At 26.6% G+C, this 10529-nt stretch overlaps 3 protein-coding genes across 8 annotated transcripts; 2 read left to right on the top strand and 1 right to left on the bottom strand.

Moving 5' to 3' along the window:
• The first annotated feature begins 423 nt into the window (after positions 1-423).
• Positions 424-1302, top strand: LOC117154296 (mitochondrial import inner membrane translocase subunit Tim10B). Of its 2 annotated transcripts, none has more exons than XM_076617469.1 (3): positions 424-740; positions 836-931; positions 1077-1302. In XM_076617469.1, exons 1-3 carry the CDS (start codon positions 693-695, stop codon positions 1248-1250), a joined length of 318 nt encoding a protein of 105 aa, XP_076473584.1. In that variant the 5' UTR covers positions 424-692; the 3' UTR covers positions 1251-1302. The 2 variants fall into 2 exon arrangements, with proteins under 2 accessions (XP_076473584.1, XP_033185073.1); XM_033329182.2 differs by having other exon boundaries at positions 424-712.
• Positions 1303-1534: 232 nt separating this feature from the next.
• Positions 1535-6094, bottom strand: Arfip (ADP ribosylation factor interacting protein arfaptin). 5 transcript variants are annotated; one of them, XM_033329177.2, is made up of 7 exons: positions 5996-6071; positions 5651-5851; positions 5073-5261; positions 4811-4978; positions 4418-4739; positions 4153-4330; positions 1535-4073 (listed from the first exon to the last, which is right to left on the bottom strand). In XM_033329177.2, exons 3-7 carry the CDS (start codon positions 5242-5244, stop codon positions 3921-3923), a joined length of 993 nt encoding a protein of 330 aa, XP_033185068.1. In that variant the 5' UTR covers positions 5245-5261; positions 5651-5851; positions 5996-6071; the 3' UTR covers positions 1535-3920. The 5 variants fall into 5 exon arrangements, with proteins under 5 accessions (XP_033185068.1, XP_076473580.1, XP_076473582.1 ...); XM_076617465.1 differs by lacking the exon at positions 5996-6071 and adding an exon at positions 5891-5973 and having other exon boundaries at positions 5651-5767; XM_076617467.1 differs by lacking the exon at positions 5996-6071 and adding an exon at positions 5891-5952 and having other exon boundaries at positions 5651-5764.
• Positions 6095-6530: 436 nt separating this feature from the next.
• On the top strand, positions 6531-10406 carry pix (ATP-binding cassette sub-family E member 1 pix). Its single transcript, XM_033329168.2, has 9 exons — positions 6531-6682; positions 7403-7636; positions 7761-7976; positions 8057-8264; positions 8385-8571; positions 8646-9052; positions 9170-9482; positions 9557-9791; positions 9871-10406. The coding sequence occupies exons 2-9, from the start codon at positions 7424-7426 to the stop codon at positions 9916-9918; spliced, it is 1827 nt and encodes a 608-aa protein (XP_033185059.1). The 5' UTR covers positions 6531-6682; positions 7403-7423; the 3' UTR covers positions 9919-10406.
• The last annotated feature ends 123 nt before the right edge of the window (positions 10407-10529 follow it).

The following is a 10529-nucleotide window of genomic DNA, read 5'->3' on the forward strand; positions in this document are numbered from 1 at the left end:
ATAAGTGTGCCTGCTGTTATAATGCTGTTTTTTATTTCGCATAAATTTCTATTGATGTTTCATTCGTCGTATATATTATTTAATGTTATATTGTGTAAAGTTTTAATCGAGAAAATAAAATATGTCACAGATAAATAATATTGAAAGAAATGTACAACACATATTATGTTACAAATTTCAAATTGTACTACGTTCTTGAGTATTTCAAATATTCTGCATATACGTTGACTTAGTCTTTATTTGGAAAGAAATTTAAGCTATCATAAGTCGCTGAAAGTATTACAGTTTCTAAACTATATAATATTTATAATAAGTGTTTAAAGGTAGAAAGAAAACAATTATTTAATAGTTGTATGTATATATGTACATACGTATATGTAAGTAATTTAATCATGTTTCAATAACGTAACATATAAACGCAAGATGAGATTAGTCATTAATGATTGTGACTTTGCAAAGTTATTGCAATATTGTTATTTCATTAATTAACAATTTTTAATTAAAATTATTTTATTCGAGCTTTTGTTTACCAAAATCGATCAAAACATATCAACGATCGATATTGAAGTTATCGATACTAATTCAAAGTACATTTAAGTGACATAACCTGGATAAAAGTAAAACCGGCGAATACTGTGACATTGTAAACTTATTATTTAAGTTGGGAATTAAAATAAATAATTCAAATATGGATGCTTCGATTATCAGAAATGTACTTAATTATTAATAATCCATGCCTAGTAATTGATTATTTACTCCTAACCTATTTCATCTATTGTACATAGAAATACCGATAAAATCACATTTTTATGTATTAATGTTATATTTTTTATAGATGAAAGATTTCCATAGTTTGTTTAATCAAATATCTGAAACATGTTTCAAGACATGCATGAGTACATTTATGTCAAGGGATATATCTACAGAAGAGGTATGTTATAATTAAATTTAAAATGTATCATTGGTTTTATTTATAAAATGCATGTATCCCATCACAATTATATTGAATCTACAAGTACTTATGTACTAAAAAATATAAAATTTGTTTTTTTATTATGTTTTTAAATTTGCCATAGATTCAATGCATAGAGAACTGTTCAGGCAAACATATCCACGCGAATCATAAAGTAATGCAAATATTTATGGAAGTGCAATCTGCTATCACTCGTAAAAACATGGAGGAATTTGAAAAGACTCAGGCTGCTTTAGATGCAGCACGAAAAGAGCAGAATTCTGAAAGCAATGAATAGTCAATTTTGTAAATTAATTAGGTCCTCTATTAAATATACTTTTTAAACCTAACTGTATTTCAAGTTACTTCTCTTTCTGTATGTATTTATTGTTATTTATAATTATTTACCAATTAATTCTTGTAAAACACTTATATATTTTATGAAAATATTCTATGAAAATAATAAATATACAAAATACTATAATTACCTTTTTGATAATACATTTCTAGTTTTTAAATAAAACTTGATATTTTGATAGGAAACAGTGCTAGTAATTAACAAGAATTCTATACAAAGCAAGATATATAAGCATTCATTTATTGTTTGAAGTTTGTATACACATAATATACACACAATAACATCATGATTAGGAACATAATATAGTAGCTACAATACATTTCATAACTTAAAAAGTGCTTCAACTGGATATTTCAAGTTATTCTGTGTAACTTCTCATTCTTATTTCTACTTAATAAATATAAGATTTTATTTTTATTTAATTACAGTATTTGCTTTTGTTGGTCTAAACATTCCTAAAAAACCTGTTAAATAATGGAATGTATTTTCTATAGATTCATAATAAAAAGATGTAATAATTTTCAGAAATTATATATTAAGTCAATTTGCATTGTGTAAAAAAATAAAATGTTATTATTACAGTATGAATCATAATTTTTGCTTTATACATAAATGTAGATGTATAATGATGATAATTCGCAAAAATTTGGAAAGTGAATTGTACATTTATTTGATGTACAATTCACTAATACACATTATTATATGTGTATTTGAAAATTTATATTATGATCACATTGGAAGAGTTAGTTTAAAACATGATAAGACGCATTGATGATATCATAATATAACTAGCTTCATTTTTATGGTTTAAGTTACTATTAATGTTACTGTAAACTTTAAGTATAAGCAACAAACAATAATGACAATGTACATACATTTATTATATCTATACTAAAAATTTTTCTAATTATGAAGCGTAATAATTCATAACGTTTCAGTATACACAATAGTGCTGCTTTAAAAGAAATATTTGTATACATAATGTCAATGTGTATGAAAGTATATAAAATTATAATTTTACACAAGCCATTTAATTTTTAAATATTCACTTATAAAATATGACTAGTTTGAATCTGTTTTGCAACAGTTAAATATTTTCCTTTTCACACATTAATCAAAATTGATTCTTTGTTTTAGTAAACCAATACTGTGGTATATATAAAAATGTAAATAAACTTTATATTTTCTATATTAAAATACCCAAAAGTTTTCTGAAAGTTAGATATTATAATTACATATTATCTTTTGTGTTATGATAATATGTTTAATAACAAAATAAAAATTATTTATTTTGTAAAAATGTATATAACATAATCTGAAAAAGAAAGTAAAATTAAGTAAACTTAGTTACAAGCATCTTTGTATAAATATTAATTGCACAAAGGAAGTACCATTAATTTAAAAATATGATTAGGCTAATCATAAGCATGTAACTTGTTCCTATTTTTATCAAAACAATTGACTATTACATAAAAAAATTATAAATAAAGCCAATATATACATACAACTAGACTGCGGATATTTATACAAATTCACATTTTTTAGTATATGATTAAAAGAGTATAGTCTTAGCAGAAAATTGTTTTAGACAATACAAGTACCTTATTTTAGGTACAAGTACACAGAAAGCACTATACGATATTTTATATACTTCTTCATATCACATACATTCTGTTCAATTTTGCACTTTTAAATTTGCTATAAAATGCATAAAAATCCGCAGTCTACATATAATAATAAATGTGTAGAAATATTGAACATTTAATGTCCAAAAATGATTGTATCAAACTAACATACAGCACTTATTAAATTAAACCGTCTAATATTGGCATTTTTTTCGCTCATTTTAATTAGCACCGCATATTTTAAAAATATGATATAATCTTTTTTGATCCTGTGTAGTTGGAAGTACTCAAATTCTCTTTCTTTTAAGATAGATTAAATTTAACAACGTGCGTAAATAAGGAATATATCTTGACCTAATAGTTATAAGAGAATCAAAGTTAAAATTCGGTCAATATCTTTATATTTAAAATGAAATGAGGAATATTAAAATAATATAGTTCTCAATTTGTTTAGTTTATCAAATTTAAATTGATGCTAATATAAATAAAGAATCAATGCTGTTTTGTACATACCGTAAAATTCAAAGCTCAATATATCATCATAGTTTATGTATTTACATTAGAACTTCTTTAAGTCAGATATAAAAATTAAATATCTATTGCCTTTAAAGTTTTGTAAGCATTGCTATCGAATAAAAAGAATCTTCATTAAATCTTTCATCAGAAGTTATTCATTATTATTAACTGTTGCATATAATTATTAATTATATAATTGAAATTCACTGATACATATGACATGTATCACGAATATTGGCCAATATTTAAAGCATAATTCAGAAATTATTCAGTCTGTTTTTAGATGACAATCTATTCTTCTTCAAAAACCTATTGAAACTGACAGCAGTGTCCTTTAGTACGTTTTCAAGAGTGTTTGAAAGTTGTTCTACCTTGTCATTTCCTTTGTCTTTCAAGAAGAAATTCGTATGGACGAATGCATTTTTTTGTTCATGTTTCCCATAACTTGAATTCATTTCTTCTAATGTAACTACTGTTCAAGCCACGATGGTAAAGATGAATTTGGTGATTTAACTTTTATGTTAAATTGCTTCAGTGTGGCTTCCAGAGCAGTTTGATTTCCAGAAAAATAAGCAGATACTGCATTATGGAATAATAATAACTGTTTATGCATTACCTTGATCTGTAATAAGAAAAAAAATTATCACAATATGTAACATTTTAAAAGAATATAATATAAAAAATTAAATCTAATAACATACTCTATTTTCATCTAAAAATTTAAGTTTAATCGAAACATCTGATCTTAGTTTTTCAAAATTTTGCTTATGCTCTTCATAATTTGCCTGTGCTGCTTCCAATCTTGCTGCATTGCTGCTATCGTTTTTTGTTACTTGTGCTAATGCTTCAAGATCTGTTCTATAGGCATCGTATTCTATTCTGTAAACAAACCTCTTTTGTTTATAAGTATTTGCAAAGTATATTTAACTATTTCTCTTGTTAAAACAGTGTGATATTAACAATTACCTTGCTGTTTCATATTGTCGTACTGTAAATAATGTGTCTTCGATAGTTTTATTACAAAGTGTATTTACTGAAGAAACAAAAAAGTTTAAGGCCCCTAATAATGTCTCACCATTTTTGGTCAAATTCCTTTGAGTTTCTGAATTATATAGAAACTCTTCTTGTAACTCTGGAGATTTTTGTGCTAACTCAGAAAATGCTTCCCCTAAAGCATGTTGCGTTTGAACAACATGATGAAAATGAGAAGCTAATGCTCTAGATAATCGTAACACATTGCAGTACTTTCTTTGAGTATCTCTTAATAATTCAATTTGTGTTTCAAGTTCTATAAAAGGAAAGATATAACAGTTATATAAAAAACATAAATAACATTAAGCTATATTATATAGAACTTACCTGAATCTACTGTACGGGATGTTTTCCCAAGTTTTTCATACATTAATTGTCTTGTACACTTATATGTAGAAATACTCCAATTTTTAATGCTTTCAATTTTACTTTGAGCAGTACGCATTGTCTGTGTATCACCATTCTGAATAGGTGTATTTGGAGATACTGTTACAGCTATTAGATATACAAAAATATTTGAGTAATGTTCAAATTAATTCTTTGCAATAGATTTATTAGATTATACTTCATTAATACAAATCCCACTTACACATTTGAGATATAGGACTGCCCAATGTTAAGTTTATTGTAGCTGGTCTGGGTTGATTTTCATTGTTACAATTATTTGGTACATGAGGTGGAGGAGTTCCACTATGAACTGCACTATCGCTATCATTTAAAGATGGAGCATCTTTCAACATTTCATGAATACTTCGCTCCATTCCACTTAATGCAACAGCTATATTATGATATAAATAAAAAAATATATTAATATATTTAACATGTTTTTGGATAAAAAGTAAAATTAAAACCATTTGGAAAGTAAACGATTGGAAAATTTAGAATATATCTTAAGAAAGATATTAATATAATATATCATAAAAAATAGATCTCAACAAATCTAATTAACAAAGACTGATCAAAACATTACTGAAAATTAATCTATAAAACATAGATATAATTACTAAATATTCGTAATAATTTTATAAAAAGATTTACGAACAAAAATGGTGACCAACATTAGACAGGAAGTAAAAAAATTTACAAAAGAAAATGTTTACATGAAACCGCCATTTTTTATAATATACAAGTCTCAAAAATTGTTATGTATAAATACAAAGATCTTACATGTAATAATAAATAGTAAGTATTATAGTACATTACAGTACACTAATCTTTGACACTGCATCAATTAAGTGAATTGTATAAACAAAAGACGCATCAAGAACTGTCATATGACACCTGCTTTAAAACCAAATACGGTTAGGCTAATATTTGTTCATATACATCAGAGTAATGTATTGTTGAAACAGTCAGGAACTAAAGTCTCTAAGGAGTAAAATGACATTATTTTGAGGTAGTACTCACTACAAAATCAGAAGATATAAGTAATTCCTACTATTCTATGCTTAAATCTTCAGAACAAATCTTTATAATGCTTCATGGAAGATATAAATGATATAATATACATACCGACCTAGGTGGCGTACACTAGCGTATATCGCAATCTTTGGAAACACCCGGAAAGTTAAATAATAATTTATAATAATTTCGTTCAATTTATATTGTGTATTATTTTTTTCCATTATAATAAATGATTCTGTTTCTATGTACATTAATACAAATCTTAAAGTCAAAGTATAATATAAATTGTGAATAATGACAATTATATGTTTCGCAGTTTATACATTCTTCTTTTTTTTTAGAAATTAAAAACTAAATTATGTATGTAAAAATTTTGTATGAGTGGATGCATGTGTAAGTAGGTAAATGGATAAACGAGAATACATTCACTAATATATAACACTGTGAATGCTATACATCAGTAAATGCAAGTCAATGAAGAAAATAATTATGAAACAAGTTCCTTTTATGGCCGGGAGGCTGAGAATAAATTGTTTACTACTTTATGCAAATTTTCATAAAATTATGTGATTCGTCTAGATTAACAATATATAAATGTTTTATTGTAGTTAGAAGAATGTTACGATTATTATAAGAATTAAAAGTTATTTAAGAAGATACATCTCTTATCGAGTACGTACTCTATGTCATTTCTATATTCTATGATCGAAGTAAGGGCATGTGGTGGTGTACGAGTGCGGAAGCTCCTTCGAAAAGGTTGTAAAGGAGTTTCCTCCACGTTTTTGGTTTTGACAGGTATACGTTTATACAAGCCTATATTAAGTACTATGAAGTAATGGCCTAACACATACGAAAAAAATTATTTTTATTAATTATGTGGTATATTTATAAAGTACCATTACATTAACATGTTTTATTATTAATTGCCTGAGGTTAGAAACTCGTGGTAGAACTGAGCATTGTATTTTCATGTATTTAAACATTTTAATTAAATGCAAATATATGAAAATTATAATATAACGTGTTTAATATTAATTTATTGTCTTTCATTTTCATTACATTCTTTCATTTCATACAGCCCTAATTGAAAAAGTGGTTACTCGTTTATGACGAAATATAAGCAGAACATATGTTGAAATATTTTCTAAGTAGTTCAATTATTTAATAATATTCCTCGTTGAGAAAAATTTTGATTAAACAAATTCAATTATTTCAAAATATGATATATTTAATAAAGTTCTACATTATTTTCAATCTAGTGTATATATTTTGATTGTTTGGATACATTCTTGTTAGAATATTCACATTTAAGTTGTAATTTCATTGTCAATTTGTTATGTCAATTTAATATTTCTTATTTAATAACTGCAATTATTTGTAATATTATAGCGATTATATTATTTAAAATTTTGTATTATGCACCTAATTTAATATTTAGAAAGTAATAGAATTTAAAATTATGATAAATTTTAAATATTTCTTTGTTAAATTTAATTTCTATAATAACATTTTCAGGCAGGTAAATATTTTACCATCATGCCACCAAAAAAGTCAATGGAGGAAACTGATCGGTTGACTCGTATAGCTATTGTTAATTCTGATAAATGTAAACCAAAACGGTGCAGGCAAGAATGCAAAAGATCTTGTCCAGTAGTACGAATGGGAAAACTTTGTATAGAAGTTACTCCTAATAGTAAGATAGCATCAATATCTGAAGAACTGTGTATTGGATGTGGTATTTGTGTCAAGGTATAATAAGAAATGTTATAGAGAAATATTAGTGAATAATGGAGTACAATATTATTATATTAAATTAATAATAAGCAATTTAATATTTTAAAATTATAATATATGTATATATATGTATTTTTAGAAATGTCCATTCGAGGCAATATCTATTATTAATCTTCCTAGTAATTTAGAGAAAGAAACGACACATCGTTATTCAAAAAATTCATTTAAACTGCACAGACTGCCTATTCCAAGACCTGGAGAAGTATTAGGTTTGGTTGGAACTAATGGAATTGGGAAATCAACTGCTCTTAAAATTTTGGCAGGCAAACAAAAGCCTAATTTAGGACGATTTTCAGTATGTATAATAATATATTTTCTTTACATAATATACATTTTTTTTAAAGTTTATGGAATTTTTTCGTTTAATTAATATAGGATCCACCAGATTGGACAGAAATTTTAAGCCATTTTAGAGGTAGTGAATTGCAGAATTATTTTACCAAAATATTGGAAGATGATTTAAAAGCTCTTATCAAACCTCAGTACGTAGATCAAATTCCTAAAGCTGTAAAAGGCACTGTACAACAGCTTTTAGATAAAAAGGATGAGTGTAAAAATCAGATGGAAATTTGTAAAATGTTGGGTCAGTTCAAATTACTGTTAATAATTTATATCTTTAAGATATTTTAAGAACAGCGATAAAATAATAAAAATTAAGCGAGGAAGCCGATTTTTAACAATGGAACTATTGAATTTTTTTTAGATTTAATGCACATACGTGATAGAGGTATTGATGCACTTTCTGGTGGAGAACTTCAACGTTTTGCATGTGCTATGGTATGCATTCAAAATGGAGACATTTTTATGTTTGATGAACCATCTTCATATTTAGATGTAAAGCAACGCCTCAATGCGGCTGTGACGATTCGATCTCTTATTCATCCCGATAAGTAAATAGTATAAATAATTTAAATAATATAATAAAAATATACATATAATCTAAAATATCATTCCTATTTATCAGGTTCATAATAGTAGTGGAACATGACTTATCAGTTTTAGACTATTTGTCTGATTTTATTTGTTGCCTTTATGGTGTTCCGGGAGCGTATGGTGTTGTTACTATGCCTTTCTCTGTTAGAGAAGGTATAAATATTTTCCTCGATGGTTTTGTGCCAACCGAAAATTTGAGATTCCGTGAGGAATCTCTTGTATTTAAAGTAGCCGAAAGTGCAACCGAGGAAGAAGTCAAACGCATGAATCATTACGAATATCCCGCGATGACGAAGACAATGGGTTCTTTTAAATTAAATGTTGAGAAGGGTCAATTTACTGATTCAGAAATTCTCGTGCTACTTGGTGAAAATGGAACGGGAAAAACGACATTCATCAGAATGTTGGCTGGTAATTTGCCACCTGATGATGGATCGGGTAAGTAAAGTCAGATTTACTTCAGTCAAGAAATTTTTCATATATTCGTTATGTATTAAATAAAAAAGTAAATGATTTAATTATTGATATTAAATGATTTAATTTTATTCTTTGTAGGAAGTATTCCCCAGTTACATATTAGTTACAAACCACAAAAAATTAGTCCCAAATCTCAAGGCATTGTACGGCAATTATTACATGAAAAAATTAGGGACGCTTATGTTCATCCTCAATTTGTAACGGACGTTATGAAACCGTTAAAAATAGATGATATTATGGATCAAGAAGTACAGAATCTCTCTGGAGGAGAATTACAACGAGTGGCTTTAGCTTTATGTCTTGGAAAGCCTGCCGATGTTTATTTAATCGATGAACCTTCTGCTTATCTGGACTCTGAGCAACGTTTAGTTGCAGCTAAAGTAATAAAACGGTAATTGAAAATTCTGGCTTTTTGTATTAATCTGTATTATTAAAAAAAATTATCAAAATACGCGATTATTTTAGGTTTATTTTACATGCGAAGAAAACTGGATTCGTAGTAGAGCATGACTTTATCATGGCTACGTACTTGGCTGACCGTGTAATTGTATTTTCCGGTACTCCATCATTAGCGACTACAGCTCATAGTCCGCAATCTCTATTAAATGGAATGAACAGGTTTTTAGAACTTTTGGGTATTACGTTCAGAAGAGATCCAAACAATTTCAGACCGAGGATTAATAAGAGCCAGTCCGTGAAAGTATGTTACTTTATTTTAGATATTACCTTTTTTTTATGTCACCAATTTTCTCGTACATATTTTATTTTATTGTTAATAGGATTTGGAACAGAAGAAAGCTGGGCAATATTTCTTCCTCGAAGAATGAGATATGATCTCATCCACAAGTTGAATAGCAGCTGGTATAAGATACTGTTCAGAAGTTTTTGTAAATCTTTATATCTTTAAAAGCCGGGAATGGATTTCTTACAATATATTAAATATTAATGCCGCATATTTTGCATTGAATTGAAATATTATTCGTTTCGGCACATCACTATTGTCTATGCGATATTTATTTAAATAAATAATGCAAGTTTTCCTATAAACATCTCGATATATTACAAATTTGATTTAAACAAACATACAACTGTATTTTTATATTGAATGCGACGCCACAGACTTATTTATATTCATAAATATAAGTCAGTTTGCATTTCCAACTCGATAAGTAAACAATATAATGCATTTTATGTATAAATAATTTATGTCCAATTATGTAAAAGAAATTAAGGGAGATTGAGCATCTCGTATATGTACATGTACATCTGCTATACAACATGAATTATAATACATCTGAAATATAAAAAAGGATAATGTGTTAATTATTTGATGAACCTCATGAATTTAATGCTTTTACATTATACAATATGAAAGAAAAATTACGACTTTCATCCAAAGATAATATAAAGATGCATTTTAAAACAATATTTCCTTTTA

This window comes from Bombus vancouverensis, chromosome 3 (genome assembly GCF_051014615.1).
Source record: "Bombus vancouverensis nearcticus chromosome 3, iyBomVanc1_principal, whole genome shotgun sequence".
In the NCBI taxonomy this organism is placed as follows: Eukaryota; Metazoa; Arthropoda; class Insecta; order Hymenoptera; family Apidae; genus Bombus; species Bombus vancouverensis.